Genomic DNA, 20,556 nt, shown 5'->3' with positions numbered 1-20,556 from the left:
CCTTTGACCTGGAGATCAGGATGGTTTATCTAAAATTATTTCTTTAGTGAACTGGAACATCCAGGAGATACAAGAAGGTTTTTCCTTAAAGTATTTTCTAGGCAAAAATCAAAGCCGAATTGACCTTATATACCTTATTATCCACAGCTGTTTGGTGAGGTCCAAAGGCATCTTCCATCTCCATTCCCTCCTTACCACCTGCTCACCTATATCCAGCTCATCTCCATTAAATCCAAGCAAACTACAGGGTGTGAGGAGCAGCCAGGTTCAGCCCCCAGCACCTGGAAAGATGCTCAGAGACCAAGGTGTTATTTTCAACCACCTTCTTCAAGCAAATATAAAGTGCTGTGGGGTGCAAACAACTGTTGGGAAGTCCCCAAAGGAGGGACCTGTTTGCTGTCTCCTGGCCCTGGGTGTCCCCTGTGGTGGCTGATGGCTGTAACCTGTCCCTTTGTGTTGGCAGAAGACAAAACAGAGATATATCCCCGTGCCCACTCTGCTCCGAGAGGGACGTGCTGCAAAGATAGAAGCGCCCCGAGCAGATGCCACAACCCCAGGGCTTTGTCTGGGTCCTCTCTGGTCTCAGGAACTGGCAAAAATCACACCATGCCCTTGAGCTGAAGGAAAAATACAACAAAAACGTGCTGCCCTTCTTGTCTGGAGTGCTACGAGACGTGCCAGAGCTGCCTGTAAAGGGCGAGCCCTAAGGGCAATATGTGTTCCATATACTCAGCAGCTTTTCTACTCACCGCAGGCAGGAAAGTGAAGGTAGGAGATGATTTGGCTTGTGAACAAAGCTCTGTCTTTGGGTAGGTGACACCCACCTGTTCAGAGAGACGGTGAGAGCAGGGGAGGCTGTGGGACCCTTCATTTCAACCCCAAAGATGCTGGGACACCATTAACATCATGGGATGGAGCAAGTCCAGCTAAAAGACCACGTCTGGTGGGATGGAGCAGTTCTTGGCTTAGACAGATCCAAAACACTCGCATTTTCTGCCTGCCCTTCCCTGGCAGGAGGCAATCAGATGTTCTCCAGGCTGAAGGTAAAGTCCTGACAGTTCAATTGGGCTCATCCTCTGCAGCTGGAGAAGATCTACCAGATGGTGGGGCTGGAGTTCCTGGGGCAGCAATGACTAACCCTGGCTTGCTGACCTCGGGGCTGGGGTACCTGGAACCAAGATGCTCTTACGGTGCACATAGGGCCCTTCATTCTGCTCCCTTTCTCATCCAAAACCCAAACAGAGCAGAGGTGGAGAAGGGAGGAAGCACAACAACCTCCCCATCTTGATCAGGAACCTGGCACAGCTTCAAAAATAAGCCTCACTCCCAAAATGCCACAGGCTCAGGTGGATGCTGGTCCTCTGAGGTGGCACCTCTGGGACCATGTGCCACCCTGGATGCTGCTGTGGCCTCTGGGATAAGCTCGTCCTGTTGAATAGGGCTGTTCTGTGGGAAGGAGTTCCCTCCCAGCACCTCAAGATGCTCAAGGCTGTGTCCTTTTCCCCTCGTACCTCCACTCCCCGTGCTGCCCGTTCATCTCTTTGTGGTCCTGTTGACATCCCCAGACACATTGCACTTTGGCCGGCAGACAAAAATCCCTGATTCACTGAGCCCACAGCGCCGTCAGATGATTATTCTGGGTCACAAGTTCAGCTGCAAGGCACACGACTGAGCAAACCACGGCATGGGACGCGCTGGCACCAAAACCAACCAGGCTGCAGGCTGTGGGCTCTTAAGCAACAGTCTTGGCTTATATTTCGTATATGCACAATTTCTTAAGCTGTGCTTGCAGCATTTATTGATGCTTGAAATCACATCAAAACCAGCCTGGCTATGAGAAGGCCTTAGTTTTACCATTAAACCAAGCTGGAGTGCTGGGAAGGACTGGGGCTTGTGAGGACACGCAGCACTTGGGTGCTCAATGGTAGCTTGGTATTAATTGAAGTATCCACCCTTTTATCTGCAGGGGAAAAAGACCCATTGGGCACCTTCCTGGGCAGCCTGTCCTGATGTCAAAGTGCTTATTGCTGTCAATAAATCTATTCCTCAGCCACAGATGGTTACTGAGGAGTCTCCATCGCTCTCCTTCTAGCTGTCCTGCTCTAAAAAAAATCTGTGATTGGTGGGCATGGGGAGATACCTGTATATTCCATACAGTGTGTGCTGGGGTCTTAGAAGATAGGACATTATGGATATTAACACTTATCAAATCTCCCTTTGGCGACCCTGGGGGTGCAGAGAAGCTGAGAAGTGAAATCACTCCTTTGCCACTGAACAGGGCTGGGGTTGGGTAGCGAGGGATGCACTCAGAACTGGTCCCCTGGGGGGAAAAGGACCAGGTAGCCCTGGTCTGGGGACAGAGATGCTGGGGCCGTTGGGGTGGTGGGTCTGGAGGGTCCCAACCTGGATCTCAGCGCTGGACTCACCTGGCTGTGACAAACAGAGTAATATCTTCCTGGAGCCAAACGCTCAGCTGCCAAACAGCGGGTCTGCTGAACTGTCCCAAAGACCAGCGCGGAGCACAGGACCTTTCCTCCTCACTGCACAACCCTGCCCCAAACAGACCCCGCCCTGGGGGGGCACAGAGCTTCATCCTCCCCCTTCCCTTCCAGCAGGACCCCGGCAGCATCCCTGGGGGGCTGCAGCATCCCTGGGGGGCTGCAGCCTCCCCCTCCCCGCTGCAAGAATACAAGTGCAGAGCGTCCCCCCCCTGCCATCCCGCAGCCCCCACCGCGGTCCCGTCCCTCCCGTCCCGGGGAGGCGGCGGCAGCCCCGGGCGGAGCGCGGTTCTCCCGGCCCCGCTCCGCTCCGCTCCCGGCCCCCCGCACCGGAGTGGCTGTTGCGGGGCCAAACCGCGCCCCGCTGCCCCCCCTCCCCGCTCCACACGCCCCCCCTCCAACGCCGTATATAAACCCGAAGCGCCCCACAAGGCAGGTAGCGGCGGGGCAGGCGGCTCGCACGGCCGCTCCGCTCCCCTCCAGCCCCCGCCGGGTTTTGGGAAGAGGAGGAGGAGGAGGGAGGGAGGGAGGAAGGGGGGGGCCGGCTGCTGCTTTTTCCCCCCCCTTCATCCCCCCCCACACCGATGCCGCCGGCGTGAGGCCGCCGGGACGATGCTGCCGCTGCTGCCGCTGCTGCTGCTGGGCGCCCCGGGGCTGAGCCTGCCCTCGGGGGGGGCCCCGGCGGACACCGATCTGGTCACTCCCCTCCGCTTGGACCCCGACATCAACGGGCGGCCTTACTACCGCCGAGGTCCCGCCGAACCCCCCCGGGGAGAGCAAGCGGTGGTTTTCCAGCTCTCGGCTTTCGGGGAGGATTTTTACCTCCACCTCACCCCCGACGCCCATTTCATCGCCCCCGCCTTCGCCACGCACTACCTGGGGGTCGCTCCCGGGGCTGCCCGCCCCCTCCCCGGTCTCCGCCACTGTTTTTATTCGGGGGATGTCAACGGCGATCGGGAGTCCTTCGCCGCCCTCAGCCTTTGCGGGGGGCTCCGGGGGGCTTTTGGCTACCGGGGGGCTGAATATGTCATCAGCCCGTTGACTGGGGGGGGCGGTGGAACCCATCGCCTGCAGCGCCGCAGCCCCGCTCACCCCGTGGGGACCGGAGCGTCTCGCTGTGCCGTGGGCTCCGGGCTCACCCCCGGGGTGCTGCAGGCGCTGGACAAATATCGGGGACGCGGCGGGGGGAAAGGGGGTCGAGCCAAGCGCTTCGCCTCGGTGCCGCGTTACGTAGAGACCTTGGTGGTGGCCGACGAGTCAATGGTGAAGTTCCATGGGGACGACCTCCAGCATTACCTGCTCACCCTGATGGCCACGGCCGCCCGCCTCTACAAGCACCCCAGCATCCGTAACCCCATCCAGATCTCCGTGGTCAAGTTCCTCCTCATCGGGCAGGATGACAAAGGGCCCAAAGTCACCAGCAATGCCGCCCTCACCCTCCGCAACTTCTGCGCCTGGCAGAAGAAATGGAACAAGGTCAGCGACAAGCACCCCGAGTACTGGGACACCGCCATCCTCTTCACCAAGCAGGTGGGTGCTGGGGGGGGCGACCGAGAGGGGCTGACCCCAATTTCAAGGAGCCCTGCACTGTGCTCAGGTCTCTTGCCACCTGCACTCGACCTCTGGAGGGAGCTGGGGGGGCAGGTTTTGGCCAGCAGCTCAGGGGGCGGGTGAGCCAAGGCAGGTTGTCCCCATGGTCAGAAATCTGCATCTCCATCCCCCGCCTGCTGGCAGGAGCCTCAGCGGCCAGTGCCTGGTGTCTCTGGCACCCCAAAACGCGGGGTCCGAGCCCAGAAGAGGAGGAGCGTGGCCCCCGCTTCCCCCTCCCCGGCTGGGAACAGCTCACGGCACCACCTGCCAAGTGAAAACCTCTCCCTGTTTCCTCTGACTCATGGTCCTCCTGAGAACCTGGACCTCTCCTCCGTGCGCTGGCTGCTCTGCGTGGACCTGGTTCAGGGCTGGAAGAAAAGCATCAGAGATACAGCCAGCGCTTGCAGCTCTTATTTTGTGGGGGAAGGCCAGGGTCCCCCCCGTTGCTGGCTGCATCCCTGCGGTGGGAGAGGGGCTGATTTCTGTGCCAGGATGAGCTCTGCACCCCCCCCACCCTGATAACCTGGGTGACATTGAAGTGGTGACACCGCTCCCAGAGCCTCCCCCCAAATGCTCCTCTTCCCCATCTCAGCGTCGGGGTGTCACAGCCTGCACTGCACCCCCAAATGGCTAATTTGGGAGGAGAAGGACAAGCCCAGCTCAAAGGGGACTCTGTCACGTTTTACCCACTTGTGTTTTCTCCTTCCCCCATCCCTGTTCAGATGTCTTTGCGTTAGGGACAGGTTGGGAACTCCCTTCAACAGCAGGGAGACTGTTCCCAAAACGTCTTTCCAGGTCAGGCACTCGTGGGTGGGAAGGATAAACCGTCCAGCTCGCTTCAGCTGCCCCGAGCCTGGGGTCAGCGCTGGCTGATGATGTCCTGGAGCAGGAACGATGCTGTGCAGGACGTGTGAGACCTTGTCCCACCCATTGTCCTTGTCCCCCCTGCCCTGAGAAAGGGCTGTGTCCTAAATCCAGCTGTAAATCCTGCTGGAGCACAGGGAGGGTTGAACCCCGGCCGGCTGGAGCAGCTCGTGGCTGCAAAGAGGAGGAAACCTGTGGGGATGAGCCAGCTCCATCTCTGGTGGAAACCCGGTGAGGTCACCGGAGCTGCACGTGGGATGGATTCGGTCCCAGCGATTTGAAAGCTGTGGATCGTGGCCGGGCTGCGTTTTTTAACACGTTGCTAAACCATCCATTCCTGAAATCCCCAGAGTGAGCTTGGTGCAAAGGCACACGATGGAGGAGACATCTGCCTGCCTTGAGTGCATCCATCTGTGGTCCCCTGACACCTCGGAGCTTATCCCCCTGCCAAAAAGCTGTTACATAAGCCCCCGACTTAAATTTCATCTCAAGCGCCATTGACAGGCAGTTTCCAGTTGTGTCAAGGAGTTGCTGATGAACAGGGCTGTCCCCTCCCGCTTGACTTTGCTCCCTCATGATATCGGTCGTGCTGGATTGTGGATTTGCCTTTGGAAAGCTCGGTCCCATTCAGCCGGTCGGTGCAGATCTGCCGGGAACCGCAACCGTGGGACCTTCATCTTCCTACTGGAGCCGGTGCTTGTGAGAGGGTCCTGCAGAGCATCCAGCCTCCAGCTGGATTTCCTCTTGGAAATCACGTCACACACCACGGCAAACGGCTTGGCCAATCATCCCACCCATCCTGAACCTTGACGTCCCACCAGCAAAGGTTTGCTGAACGTCTTTGGCCTGCTGGAAAACCAAAGGGACGTCGCACCAAGGAACATCTGGCTGCAGCCTTGTGTGCCGCAGATGCCGCGGGGGAATTGGGAAAGCCAAGGCTCAGCTTTTCGGAGTGGCTTTGGGCACACGTGGGAAGACTCCACAGTTGGGAGAGTGCGTCTGACATGGCCCCTGAGTAGGCGAATTAATGCAATAGCCACAAGGATCGTCTCCAGCTGACATTCAGAACACCTCAAGAAGTTCACGAGGGGTTGAAGAAGTGCCTGTGGATGAAGGTCAGGCTGGCAGAAGAACCCTGACAGTGCATCAAGCAGGTTCCTTGGCATGATGCGAGGGGCACCGGGCATCCTCCCTTTATTTGGGCTGGCAGAGAGGACATTGGTGACAGTGAGCACACTGTGCAAAGGCAGAGCTGGCCCTTTGCATGCCGCTTTCCCACCTTCAGCCCCTTGCATTTCTCTCTTCTCCCATCCGTAGCTCCATCCTTGCGTTGCCTCCCCTCCTGAGCGGGCTGGAACCCTGGCAAAGCAGCAGGAGGTGTTTTTGAGGGGGTCAGGACCCCTCATTAGAGCTCAGGGATGCTGGGCTTAGGGAAAAACCTCGTTAAGAGCCACTCGTTGGTGCATCCCCACAGGCGAGGTTCAGAGCAAGAAGTGGGTCAGTGTGTCAGCACAGGTGTTGGGCTGGGGGCCAAAACCTCGCCGCGCCAGTGAGGAAACTGTGTCTCTTCAAAGAGCAGGGAGCTGCGGCCACCTTGTCCCAATGATGCTGTGTCATCCCCCCCCTGCACCCCATCTTTACCCCCCAAACCCTGGAACTGCCACAGGGGAGAGCACAAGGCTTGGGCAAGCTGCATCCCTGGGTTAGCTCAGCGTGGCGATGGTGCTGGTGGCATTCTGGGACAGGGGACCCTGTGCCCGGGCTTGCCAGCCCCATTTAGTCACTCTACACTTGCTGGTGGTGGCCCTGCCACCAGGGATGTGGGGTTGTCACCTGCTTGTCCTTGCCAGCATCAGTGGGGTCAGGGATGTGGCAGCGTCCCAGCCGACAAGGAAAATCATTGCAGAGAACTGAGCCCGGTTGTGTGACGAGGTTTTCCACCAGACCCAAGCATTTCTCTGCCTCATTTCTCCGGAGATCAAGGTCTTGTCTGTGTCTCCAGACTTTGTAGCCACAGGTCTCCTGTTAAAGCCATCTCAGCCCTGGCCGGGGCTCTCCGGAGTCATCGGGACTGTTATTTACCCACGGCTGAACCTGCCTGGGCGGGAATGCCTTCATCTTGGAAACCTCGCTGGAAATGTTGGCAGAGCCGCTCGTACGAGATTTCGAGCAACCCAGGCGCTTTGGCCGGGCGAGCGCTGAGCATGAATCACGCTTATTTATAGCATGGGAGCACCCGGCGAGTCCCTTACGTCTTCTTTTCATGTGGAAAGCTGCTCTGTGCTCCCTGCACAGTCTCTCCTGCAGCTCCCAGCCCGGCTGGGATGGCACCAAGGGGTGGGGACGATGCTCCAGCCCTCCCAAGCCACTGAGACACCCCAAAAGGGGAAGGCGGCATCCGAGGACAAGGCTATCGCCAGGCTGCAGTGGTGGTGCCTCTTCAAACAAGGACTTTTTATTTGCACGAGCACCTTTGGAACCCAAAGATGGGCAGATCCACCTACAACAGGACCTTTCATGTCCTCTGTCCTCGGTCTATCTACATGGGGTCCAGTAGTACTTGTGCTGGGGGTGGTTCCTCCTTCCATCAGCTGGGCTTGGTTTCTCCTCAAGGGATGGCTGCAAAGTGTCTTGGAGAGACAGAAGCATTGGGAACCTCTGGATCTGCTCCAGGGGCTTCTTGTTGCTGGGAAGGTGTTGAGAAACGAGGTTGAGAAATGGCTCAACTGTGAGCCCAAGGCTGGGTGCCTCCCAGTCCACTCATTGGGGTCTGGTCCTTGAGCTCACAGTCAAGAACAGAGCCAGATCTGACTCCTCTGGGTTGAAATGGTGTCTGGAGGAGACATTTGGGTGGGAAAGGCTGTTGCTGGAGGCACGGGAGGATGCTCTGCACAAAAAGCATCCCTGGTGCCAGATGCAAACACATCTGCAGCCTGGTCCAGGTCAGGGTGAGGTTTCCTTACCCCAGCATCTCCCCATGGGGTACCGGGGTGGGGATGGGGAACCACGATGCCCAAGCTGGCCCTGGTCCTAATCCCTTGTCCCCATGTCCTGCAGGACCTGTGCGGTGCCACCACCTGCGACACACTGGGGATGGCGGATGTGGGCACCATGTGTGACCCCAAGCGCAGCTGCTCCGTCATTGAGGACGATGGGCTGCCCTCGGCTTTCACCACCGCCCATGAGCTGGGTAAGGCTCCCCATCCTCTCCGGAGGAAAACCAGGAGCTGTCTGTGTTCATACTAAATTTTCTTTGTCCTTTCTTGCCACCAATGGCCACGCATGAAGCAGCCAGGACAGGGATGCTGCTGGCAGGGTGGCTTCTGTGTGCTGGTCCTGCCAGTGTGTGGTCCAAGCACCATCCTTCCCCTGCGCTTTACACATCCATTGCAACCCTTGCAAGGGTCCCCCCTGCTCTGTGCCTCCATTTCCCCCACTGCAATAAGCTGTAGGGACCCTAATAAGTGGGGTTATTCACGCTGTCCCCCTTCATCCCCCCCACCCAGGCCACGTTTTCAACATGCCCCATGACAACGTGAAGGCCTGCGAGGAGGTCTTCGGCCGGCTGAAGACCAACCACATGATGTCCCCTACCCTCATCCAGATTGACCGCGCCAACCCCTGGTCGGCCTGCAGTGCTGCCATCATCACCGACTTCCTCGACAGCGGCCACGGTGAGCCCTCCTGTACCCCTCGCCCTCTTACCTGTGGGAGCGGGATCCGTCCCTATGGCTGGGTACCTGGATGGGCTTATAGAACAACTCTTCTCCCCACTCTGCAAACAAAATTTAGAAGGAAATGGGGAGTTCAGCAGCTTTTCTGCATCAGCTGGGCTCCTGCTGGGGTGACATCTGTGGGGGACAGCTCCACCCCACATCACCGAGGGATGGAGTCACTTGGGTTGGGGATGCTCCAAGCTCAAAGGCATCACTGGGGTAGCACTGGGTCCCTCTAGAAGTGGGACAGCTTTGGCCAAATCACCACCCCTCGCCTCCCCGTGGCGATGCTCTCTCTCCCCACGCTGGTCCCTACACCCCCCAAGTGCCCCATTGACACCGCCATCCCCATCCCCACAGGAGACTGCTTGCTGGACCAGCCAACCAAACCCATCCCGCTGCCCGAGGACCTGCCGGGGAGCAGCTACAGCCTGAACCAGCAATGCGAGCTGGCTTTTGGGGTGGGCTCCAAGCCCTGCCCCTACATGCAGTACTGCGCCAAGCTCTGGTGCACCGGCAAAGCGCGCGGGCAGATCGTCTGCCAGACCCGGCACTTCCCCTGGGCCGACGGCACCGGCTGCGGCGACGGGCGCTTCTGCCTGAAGGGTTCCTGCGTGGAGAGGCATAACATCAGTAAGTACAGGGTGAGTACCTGCGCCGCCAGCCCCAAAAAACCATCCCGCGGGGGGCACAGTGAGGTTTTGGTATCAGCGCCGGCTGAGCTTCCCCATGTGAAAAGAGATGGAGGTCCCTTGGCTATTGAATATTCCTCGAGGAGGGATGATGCTGCTCTGCTCCATCAGCACCGGGCAGAGGTTTTGCTTGCTAAGGGGTGGCTCAGAGTCTGGAGTGTTATGGCAATAGTTTTATTTTCACAGACACAGTTGCGTAAAACTTCAGTTAGGAGATGGAAATAAAGTTAGTGCACTAAGAAAGCTGACTTTGGCGAAAAGCTGGAGGTGAAGGGGATGCAGCAGACAGACTTTTTAGCAAGGCCTGTAGCGATAGGACAAGAGGTGATGGTTTTAAAATAGAAGAGGGGAGATTCAGGCTGGACATGAGGAAGGAATTGTTGCCCTGAGGGTGGTGAGAGCCTGGCCCAGGTTGGGCAGAGAGGTGGTGGATGAACCATCCCTGGAGACATCCCAGGCCAGGCTGGACGGGGCTCTGAGCAACCTGAGCTGGTGAAGATGTCCCTGTCATGGCAAGGGTGGCACTGGGGGAGCTGGGAAGGTCCCTTCAGCCCAACTGTTCCATGATTCCATGATCCCACGCTCTCACCCCGTCGCATCCCCGCAGGTGGACGGCGGCTGGGCCAAGTGGGCGCCCTACGGGCAGTGCTCGCGGAGCTGTGGCGGTGGCGTGCAGCTGGCCAAGCGGGAGTGCACCGACCCTGTCCCCGCCAACGGCGGCTCCTACTGCGAGGGCGTCCGCCTCAAGTACCGCTCCTGCAACCTGGAGCCCTGCTCTGCTGCAGGTGAGGTGCACGGACCTATAACAACCCCGTAAAACCAGCACTGGGCTGGTCCCTAATCTCATGCATATCCCTGTTTTTTATTGTGTTTATTTATTTTTTTCCAGTGCCGGGGAAGAGCTTCCGCGAGGAGCAGTGTGAGGCTTTCAATGGCTACAGCCACAGCACCAACCGCCTCACCGCCTCCGTCTCCTGGGTCCCCAAGTACTCAGGTGTCTCGCCACGGGATAAGTGCAAACTCATCTGCCGGGCTAACGGCACCGGCTACTTCTACGTGCTGGCGCCGAAGGTGGGTGAGGGATCCCCAGGGTCAGCGTTCGGGCTCTAGGATGACTCCAGAGCACTTGGAAATTAGTTCATTTTCCTTGCCTGGTGGGAGGTGAGGTTGTAGAGGATGGGAATCCACGAGGCTGGTGGGAATCAGCCTGTATGTGTCCACTTAAATACTCCAGGGCTGTGGAGGGTCTTCCTCCAGGTTTGCAAAGGTGCCTGTGGGTTATTCCCACAGTCCTGGAATAGAGGATGATGATTATGGTGCTCACCGTTGTGCAGGTTGTGGATGGCACCCCTTGCTCCCCAGACTCCACCTCGGTCTGCGTCCAGGGCAAATGCATCAAGGCGGGCTGCGACGGGAAGCTGGGCTCCAAGAAGAAGTTTGACAAATGCAGTGTGTGTGGAGGAGACAACAAGAGCTGCAAGAAGGTCTCAGGCTTGTTCACCAAACCCATGTAAGTGTTGGGGGACCACATGTGCTCCCCTATCTCCCAGCTCTGCTTTTTTGGGGTGGGTGCAGGAAGGTCGTGGAGATGGTGATGGGGCCAAATGAGCAAACTCTTCTGGTGCTGGTGTACATCACTGTCTGGAGACCTGGGCCAGCTCTGAAGGAGAAGCAGGACACACTTAATGTTCTATCAGCTTCTGCTGATGGAATTATTTCTGGTACATCCAAACCATTGAGCCAGAGCTGAAGCATCTGGTAGATGAAACTCAGTGTAGGGAGGAGACTCCAAACGATCTTCACGGGGAGGAAGGTGGGAAGATCTCAGGGCTGTAGCTGCAGAGCTTTGGGCTGAGGACACATCGTAGTGAGATGTCCCCTTTCCTGATGGCCTCCCCTGACCGCTCTTCTCTTCCAGGCACGGCTACAACTTCGTGGTGGTCATCCCCGCCGGCGCCTCCAACATCGACATCAGGCAGCGCGGCTACAAAGGGCTGATCAGCGACGACAACTACCTGGCGCTGAAGAACGGGCAGGGCAAGTACCTGCTGAACGGCCACTTCATCGTCTCGGCCGTGGAGAGGGACCTGATGGTGAAGGGCAGCGTCCTGCGCTACAGCGGCACCGGCACCGCCGTCGAGAGCCTCCAAGCCTTCAAACCTATCCAGGAACCCTTGACTTTGGAGGTGCTCTCCGTGGGGAAGATGACCCCTCCCCGCGTACGCTACTCCTTCTACCTCCCCAAGGAGAGCAAGGAGGACAAATCCTCCTACAAGAAGGAGGGCAAGACCCCGCCGGACCTCAACAACAGCGTCCTCAGCCTGTCCAACCGCTTGGACAGCGGGCGGCCGAGCTACAAGCGTCCCTCCTACAAGTGGGCGGCGGGCGGCTGGGAGGCTTGTTCCGTCACCTGCGGGGACGGCTTGCAGAAGCGCTCGGTGGCTTGTCGCGACTCCCACGGCCACCCGGCCGCCGAGTGCGACGCGGCGCAGCGCCCGGCCGACGTGCGGCTGTGCGGGGAGCCCTGCCCGGCCTGGGAAGCCGGACCGTGGTCCCCGTGCTCCAAAAGCTGCGGCCGTGGTTTCAAGAGGCGGGCGCTGAAGTGCGCGGTGCCGGCCGGGCGCTCGCTGCCCAGGGAGAGTTGCAATTTTCGGAGGAAGCCGCAGGAGTTGGATTTTTGCACCTTGAGGCCGTGCTGAAGGGGTTTGGCGGTTCCTCTGGCTGGATGCAGGCAGGGGGTGGGAGAGGGGGAGATGTCCATAGCACATATCGAATGGGGAAAAAAATATGGATGAAAAAATAGGAAAAAAATTTAAAAAAAGGGAGCTGGGTGTGGGGACGGAGCACGCACAGCCCACGCACCCTGGAGAGAGGGATTTTACCGACCAGGTCGCTCGGAGACAGAGCGGGAACGAACGTCTACCTCGAAGCTGCCGAACGATGCAAAAACCCACTGGTGGAGGCTGGAAATCGATGGGGGACAGATGGGAGCGAGGAGGATCGCTGGATGGATCCCAGGACAGGCGGGGAGATGCCCCAAAATTGCACAGTTGAAGCCTCCCCCGTCTTCCCAGGGCCAAACCTACCTCCTCCCACCCCGAACCCCCAAACTCATGCGAAATGGGACCAAAACCAAGGATTTACCAATGCAAACGATACTGTCCAACCACCGGCGTGATGAGCTGTTGGTCCTGATGCCTCCAGGACTCGCTGGCCGAAGACTTTGCAGCCCGGAGAGCCCCAGCAGCACCGCCAAACCGGGCTGGAAGGCGGCGGCTTTATTTTCATCTTCTCCTCATGTTTATGACCTGACCAGTGTAGATTGTTTTTTATGGTGCTTAACTCTGTAGTTGTTTTTAACCTCCTTCCTCCCCCGTGGATGTAAACCTTGTGTCGTGGGGATGGCGTTATTCCCAGCGGGCTCTCACCTGGCTGAGGTTTTCCTATGGTGCTTTGGGATGTGGCTGTGTGAGCATCCAAGATGCTCCTTTACTCCCTGGTGCAGGGCAGGTTGTAAACCCGCCTGACATTTTTCAGGGCTAAAAAGGGAATTCCAAAACAAAAAAGCAACAAGCAACTGTACTGTAGTACCACGGCGGGGTCAGGCGCAGCCCCGCTAGTCGCCGGTACGTGAATTTGCTGTGGAAATGGTGCTCGCTGCTTAATGGGACCAGTACGGCACGCCCAGACATCCCACCGCCCCCTGCCCTTCGATCTTTGGGTCAGGTTGGGTTATTTTTGAGATAACCTGAGCTGAACTCTTGCAGAGCTGGGGCGGCATCCCCAGCGTCGCTTCTGAGCTGCAGGAGCAGAAGATTAATTCGGGTCTCGGGTTTTCCTGGGAAAAGGGGGCTTGGCAGGGTCAGGTTTGACAGAAAAGACTGAGCCACTCACCGCTCAGAGCATCTACAGCCAGTTTTCCCTCCCGAGGTTCCATGCAAGGGTTTTTTTGGTACCTCAGATGGTTCTGTAGCATCGTTGTGGTCAGAGGCTGTTTTACTGTCCTACACACCGCCCTCTTCCCAACGAGCCTTTAATGCATCATTTGAGTCTCTTGCTCAGATCTTCCCAGCAGGGACCACTTCACTTTGTTTTGCTTTTCCACTGATGAAGGTGCCTCTTAATCTATGAGCTGGGACCAGTTGGAAAAGACCTTTAAAATCATCAAGTCCAACCATTAACTCAGCGCTGCCAAGTCCACCACGTCCCAAGAACCTCATCTACAATGTAGATCCAACCTCCCTGGATTTATGTCATGCCTTTTCGAACACAGGAATATTTTGGGTCTCCGCGCTGCTCGACAGAGCCAGGAGCAAATGTTGCGGTCGCTCTGCAGGGGACGGGATTTAATGTTCTTGGAAATCCCTCCCAGGTCTCCATTCCCATGAACGTATCACCCATTTTTGGAGGGTTTTTCCCTGCGTAGCCGAGCCCGCTGCGCTTTGGTTTGGGGACAGAGCTCCGAGGAGCTGCCCTTTTGTGTCTCGCCATCCAAGAGATGGTTTTGAAGCCACCAAGAAATCGTCACCCTTGTTGACGGCGGGAGCGATTTCTTGCGTGCGGTTCTTTTGCCGAGTGTGCAGCAAAAGGACGGAGATGCCGATCGTACTGGCTGCTTTGTGTATACCATGTATACTAAATATCGATCTCTGCTGTTTGTGCGTCAATAGCAAACCTGAAATAAAACCGTATTTAAAGTCACGCCTGGTTCCCGGGGGGACGCAGTCCTGGCTGTGTTATTTAGTTTGTGGTTGCAGAGGGTTTCTTGTCTTATTGTGATCCCGGCTTAGCTTATAAATTCAAGGAAAAACCAAACTTTGAAAGGCTGACAGGTTGATTCTGACTCGCTTCTGCTACTGGATGTTATTGGCAGAAAAAACCAAAAACAAACCCAAAAAAGCGCGGTGATGGATTAGTCCCTGCAAGCCCCAGGGCTCGCTGGCACCGCAACATTAAATGCACAAGGCTGGTTTGGGAAATAAAGGATCGATTGCCTGTGTTTCTCCGCACAAGAAAGTTCAGTTTCAGCACAAACATTTGCAGAGGGTGGGTGGCACAGGTGAGGTCCCACCGCATCAACCTGGAGCCGCAGGAACAGGCTCCCGGCGACAGAGAATGATGCGGAGCATCATTTGCTGCGGCCAAGGGGACGGGGTGGCTTGAGATGCTGCCACCGACGGTTCTCAGGCTTCCTAGTTTTCTGGTACTGAAAGGATTTGTGTTTTACTCCCCTTAACTGTGAGTTCCTCTTATTTGGGTTCTGTGATGTCTGATAAAAGGATGAACCAGCCGCTTTTTGCCTTCAGGGGCCACGGATGCATCTTCACCCGCATCCTGCAGCTCTGTGAAATGTGGAGGACACAAGAAGCTTTGTAAACTTGGCTTTGCTGTGATGAGGACGGCATTAAAAACAGAGAGCGCTGTGGGGTTTTGTGGAAAACAAAAGAGATAAGACAAGACAAGACAACAACCTACAAAAAAGACCCTACCAAAACCCAAAAGACCCATCCCTCTGCTAGAACAAGTGTATTTAATTCCCCTGGTTATTTTAGCATCCCATCCACTTTCTTTGCCCCTTTTTTGTGCATTTCTCCAGGCATCTGCTTTTGGTCACCATTGGAAAAAGATGCTGGATTAGACAAACTTCTGCTGTGACCCAATACACCTTTTTGATATCTTAAGCTGCTGAAATGACAGCTGAAACTCAAGAAGCTTGAAAAGAAAATGAAAAGGAAAAACAAAATAAAAGGGGGTTATCTGAAGTGTAATGTCAAGGAGAGAAAACATGGAGGTTTGTGCTGGTGTTTTTCTGGTCCAGGGGCTTCGACGTGGCTGTGGATCCTCTCCCTGAGGCTGGGATGCTGCCTTGCCATCACTATTGCTATTATTATTATTTATTATTATTGTTATTATCAGGTTTTGCCAAGAGACAAAAGCAAAACCAGACATAGGTTGACCCATTGCACCTAATTGATAACACATGTCTCGCACAGAACCTCTCCTGGGGAGGGGGGAATATTGGGCGAAGGGCTGGGGCATGCATGGGGAACACGGGGACGTTCACGTGAGGATGGGGATGCGAAATCAAACCCTGATGGGGATGCGAAATCAAAATCTGATGGGGATGCAAAATCAAACTCGCATGGGGATGCAAAATCAAACTCTGATGGGGATGCAAAATCAAACTCGGATGGCGATGCAAAATCAAACTCTGATGTGCAGCGGGGACGGGAGACCCAGCCCCTTTCTCCATCACCTCTCCCAGCACTGAGGACAGACTGTGCTGGATGCAGCCGGCCCTCCCCGAATCTGGCTGGAAAAACCCGCTCTCCACACAGAAAGTGCTTTTTTTCCCCCCATTTTTCCCGATACAGATGAGTTCAAGCATCTCGGTGCCAGGCGACCGGCTGGGGCGACGGAGCCCCCGGTGATGGGGACCCACACTGGCTCCTCGCACCAGACTAAACATCCCCCCATCATCCTCCCCAGCCAGCAAACTGACACGTTCCCACAAGCATTTCTGCTGGGTTTTATTTTATATATTTCTTTTTCCTAATTATACCAGCGCCAAATTTGTCCGGCCAACTAATCTGGCAAGCAGACCTCGTGTATTTATGGCTCCCACCTCCTTACGGCACAAGTAATATATTATCTTTTTGGAGGTCTCCATCACATACTTTTGCTCCTATAAATGCAGAATCCGCGAAGAAGCGATGGAAGGAGGAGAACAAGACGCTGTTGGTCAGCGAGGGCCGTGTCGGCATCTCGGAGGGAATGAGCTGAGTAAATCAGGCAGCTGTTAAAAATTATAACCCTTAACTAGGTAAAACCCCTTGGAAATCGCAGCCATGGGGCGAGCGGTGAGTGCTTTCCAGGCCACTCCAGGGGAAGGTGCCGCGTTTGGATTTAGCTTAATTAATATCAAGTTCAGCCAAGCAAGCTTGGGAGGCGGATGGTCTCCCAAATGGTTATTTAATGTGGCTTGATTATTTAGTTTTCAAAGCTTTAGGTTTTTTTCCTTGTAAATGAACTTAGCGCTGGTGAGAGGTGTTGGATTGGCAGCTCTGGAAATATAAGCCCTCAAGGAGAAATGTTTTGGAGTCGTGGAAGGAACAACACTGTATGTAATGCAAGGGTAATTATTTGCAGCAACAGCTACTTTTTGCCTCCAAAATTAAAAATAGAGACTATGGGCATTCAACGGAGCATCTGAGACACTTTCAGGTGGTTGAAGCATTGGGCAAAGCCCCAAATACCCTCTGTCCTGAGCCACCCAGGGCCATGTTTCCGTGCTTAATTGCTATTAATGCTTAAATACCGCACATTTTTCCCAGCCTTTAAGAACATTGTTCATTCTGAGCGGGCGCTTTGGTGCCTCCCTGCAAGCAAAGCAACTTCACGCTTACACCGAGCCTGAATCGAAGCCTTTGGGGTGCAGAGAGCTGAGAAAAATATCCTAAACATTTTTTATTAGGATCACACGTCACAGAACCATTGGGTGTTTTTTCCTTGCTAATATACCGCTTTGGTCTTTTCTGCAGCTCTATAGCATACGGTATATTTTCAAAGTGCGCTGGCTCTGGGTATTTCAAAGCAAGAGCCCAGGGAACCACATGTTCCCCAAATCACGGTCACCGCGAGGACCCCATCGTCGTGACAGCGCTAATTAAGGCTCGCTGCGTTCTTAACGACATGTGTTGGCCAGAAAAAGCCCCGTACGCTACAAAAACACAGGCATGAGATGGAGGGGAAGGACATCTGGACAAGGGATGGAGGGGAAAGCGCAGCCTAAGATGAGTAAGAGTGGACTGAGTCTACTTAAGCCTGGTCTATCTGGGCATCTTAAAAAAATCACAGGGACTTTGGGGAAGAAAAACCAATATCCCCATGCTAGATGTTAAGTGAAATTAGGTGGACTAAAGGCCACGTCTTCATCCATCTTTAGGTACGTCTGGTATTTAAGGGGAGGCAGAAATCGGGGTTTAGGGGTCGTACAGGATCAGCGCTGCCTTGATCACAGGATTCCCCAGGTGCCCATTGACCCCATGGCTCCATCACTTACTTTGGAGATGAGGAGATATTGGGCGTAAAAACAAACAAGGAGGAAAACGGGCACTGAAAGACAAGGAGAACCTGGCCTGCCTTTTATTTTTATTCGATTTTTTTTAATCCCAAAGGCAGCAGAAAAAGGAGCGAGTGGAGAGAAAAGGAAACAAGGAGAAAGAAGAAAAACAAGGGAAACCTCAAGAGATATTTGCTAATGCAAAGCAGCTGTTACCCCACCTGAATCCCGGGTTTTCTGGCTTTTCCGCCACAGTTCTTTTTTTTTGTGTAAAACCATTTGAAACGTGTGTCTTTTTGCAAGAGAAAATCTTCGGCTCCTTTGCTTTTAAACTGATTTTTCCCTGCTTTTGAGGAGAAGAATGGGAAGCAAAAAGACGACACGGATCCTCCTTGCAGTCCTTAGGCCCAACAACATCTCGTGTTGCGGGGCGTAGGGGCTGAAAATGTCAATAGATCAAAGGACATGGTGGGACAGATGGGGGATGCGATTCAAGCCCTGAGAAAAGGCCCTAAATTCCCCTTACCCTGGGTAACAAGTCCAGATTTTGGGGGGATAAATCCTTTCCACAGCAGCCATGAGATGTTTCAGTGCCGCTGTTTGCTGGTGTTAAGGTGAAGCTCCTCTCTCGAGCCTTTAACCTGTTGCTTTACCTCTTTTCCCGGGATTATCTTTAATGTCTGCAAACAAAGTAGGTCCTGCTGTACAAAAAAATATCCCTTTATTTTTCCTAAATGGAAAAAATAAATCCAGTTTTGGTGCATCCCGAGACGCTGTGGAACTCCCACAGTCCTGAGGTGCCACATCTTCCCAACCAGGTCCTGGTTGTGCCTGTGGAAACACCGTTGCTTTATGTTATATATACAAAGATATTGTGCTTCTCCAAGGAGAAATATCCGCGGTTGGCTCAAAATATTGTGAAAAACAAGGCAAAGAATGTGGCCAAATGAGGAGAAGGGAGGAGCGGGGCTGTCACAGGTGGGGAGATGCTCCTTTCTCCGCTTTCTGCTGGATTTTCTTTGCTAAAGCGACACGGGCAGCTGCTCACAGCCCACATCTGTCACGAGTTTGGGCTCCCCGAGTCCACATCTGGATGCAGCACTTATTTCTAAGGCATTTTCACATCTTGCTGATGAGATATCCCGTATTTTTCCTTCCCGGAGCAGTGGATTTGTGTGCTTTTCCCCCCTAATCTCTCATCTCTGAACTTTCGGGAGCCGATAATTAAAAACTTCCCTCTCTTTTCCAGATTAAGAAGCGCTCCTCGAGGAAGCCGACAGCCGCAATGAAACCATTCGCTAAGATAACATTATTTCAGGGTTGTGGCTTCTTTCCTACACGCTCCTTCCTCGGGGATGCTCCAGGCTGCAGCGCTGCCTCCTGCATCCTTCACCTTCCCTTCCTCGCCCGCTGCGGATTGAAACCTCTTCCTTTTCACCCTCTTGGCACATCCCTGCCGGCTCTGCACGAACATCTGCCGGGATGAAACGGGTCAGCCGGGAGTGTTTGCGATCTGCGCTTCCATGTTTACTCACATCGGGCTTGTTTAAAGCCCGTTTGACAGGAAAATGGATGCGTGCGGTTTGGTGATGACTCAGGGCGATCTGGTTTCTCCTCTCCCCCATCGCCCCGTTTCAGGGCAGCAAACCTGTCCATAAATCCTCCTAGATGCCACTGTTCCCCTAAAAAAGGTGAAAATGAGGGTGTGGGAGAGAAGCAGGAGGGAAAGAAATATTCACAGAGAACCCTCTGGATGTGCAACCACAAATTGGGATGCTTCGAGCTTTCAGCAACTCCTTAGGAATTAGGGGAGCACAACAAATGTGCCTTACCCCAAATTGTGCCAATCACATCCCAACAGGCCCTATAAATGCCCAGGAAACACGACCTGCTTTCTGCAGAAATCCGAAGATAACAAACAGCCTGAGAAAGGAGCCGCTTGGCAGATGGGATTTGGACCTTTTTGGGAAGCTTTCTGCTTCTCCCACTGGGAATCCAGGCTGGGAAGCTGATCCCAGCGGCTGCAAAGCTGCAAGCCCAGGAGGTTTGGGTAGCTTGGGAAACACAGAGTTACGCCTTGCCCGGGACCTTGGACGCGAGCCCAGCTCTCATCTCCCTTCATTTAAGCCGTGCCACTAAGCCCCTTCCCCAGCTTGTGCCTTTAGACCTTGCCCTGCTAAGCCCAGCTCTGCAAGGCCAACCCAAGTCCCACAGATGGGAGCCGGACAGATTAAACAGCCCCAGCCATCCAGAAAAAGCCACTTTCTGTCCCAAAGACACGTCCTTTGGGCATTTATTCCTCCAAAGGACTCTTGCATCCAAGCCAACGTCATATCTGCTCTCATCAAAGGCTTTTCCTGGCACTCGGTGGCTTCCTCCAGCCTTTTCTGGATGTCCCCGCTCCTGGGGACATCTTGCACTCATCAGCGCAACCCCAGCCCTCCCATCGTTGCACAACGTGGGTCGAACGGCCGGACCTGGGAACGGGACGGCGTTTCGGGCCGATCTGTTCCGAATAATCCTCCCGGGCAACGTGTTTATCTGCTTTGCGGTCCCTTGTGTAATTTCTACAAAACCAGGGCAGCGAAGTGCAGACAAATGCTGTGGCTGCTCGGATTTCCCCAAATGTCAACATCTTGACTAGGGACAAAAACAAGGGGGTGAGTCTTGCACCAATTTTAGGGCAATTTGGTGAAGATGGCAGAGATCTGCGATCAAAGCTGGGTGGGATGGATTTTGGGCAGTGACAGCGGGACAGCCGATGGAGAGGGGTGAGGCTGAATCAAAGAGCTCTGCTGGGGGTTCAAACCACAGAATTTATACATCTTTCTTTATTTTCCCCCTTCTGCTGTCTAAAGCAACAGACCAGGTTGAAGGAGGGAAGCAGGGGTTGCGTTGAGTGTCTAGTGGGTCCCAAACTCCTGCCACGGGGTCGGATTGAGGTGCTAAAATAAAGGTGTAATTTTTGGTTGTGCTTCAAGCATCTCTGGATGAGAGGAACGCGGGTCACCCCTGCAGCGGTGCCTCCCCAAGGCTTTGCTTTTCACTCTCGAGCCCTTAATGGCTCGTGTTTACGAGAGCTAAAAGTATTTCCTAGGGGAAGAAGGGTTAGGGGAGAGGGGACATCGCTTGAA

General features: G+C 54.9%; 1 protein-coding gene across 1 annotated transcript; it reads left to right on the top strand.

The window, feature by feature from the left end:
* The first annotated feature begins 2,925 nt into the window (after nucleotides 1–2,925).
* Nucleotides 2,926–14,061, top strand: ADAMTS15 (ADAM metallopeptidase with thrombospondin type 1 motif 15). Its single transcript, XM_065855620.2, has 8 exons — nucleotides 2,926–4,028; nucleotides 8,010–8,142; nucleotides 8,459–8,626; nucleotides 9,029–9,312; nucleotides 9,968–10,145; nucleotides 10,250–10,431; nucleotides 10,695–10,870; nucleotides 11,279–14,061. Exons 1-8 carry the CDS (start codon nucleotides 3,111–3,113, stop codon nucleotides 12,057–12,059), a joined length of 2,820 nt encoding a protein of 939 aa, XP_065711692.1. The 5' UTR covers nucleotides 2,926–3,110; the 3' UTR covers nucleotides 12,060–14,061.
* The last annotated feature ends 6,495 nt before the right edge of the window (nucleotides 14,062–20,556 follow it).

The sequence above is a fragment of the Patagioenas fasciata genome, chromosome 24, assembly GCF_037038585.1.
Source record: "Patagioenas fasciata isolate bPatFas1 chromosome 24, bPatFas1.hap1, whole genome shotgun sequence".
NCBI lineage: Eukaryota > Metazoa > Chordata > Aves > Columbiformes > Columbidae > Patagioenas > Patagioenas fasciata.
The sequence above is the reverse complement of the archived record's forward strand: the minus strand, read 5'-3'. Positions and strand labels throughout refer to the sequence as shown.

Coding starts and splice junctions, on each gene's coding strand:
- ADAMTS15 (XM_065855620.2), top strand. CDS start 3,111: ATGCTGCCGCTGCTGCCGCTGCTGCTGCTGGGCGCCCCGGGGCTGAGC. Junction 4,029..8,009: donor CCATCCTCTTCACCAAGCAG/GTGGGTGCTGGG, acceptor CATGTCCTGCAG/GACCTGTGCGGTGCCACCAC. Junction 10,432..10,694: donor TCTACGTGCTGGCGCCGAAG/GTGGGTGAGGGA, acceptor ACCGTTGTGCAG/GTTGTGGATGGCACCCCTTG.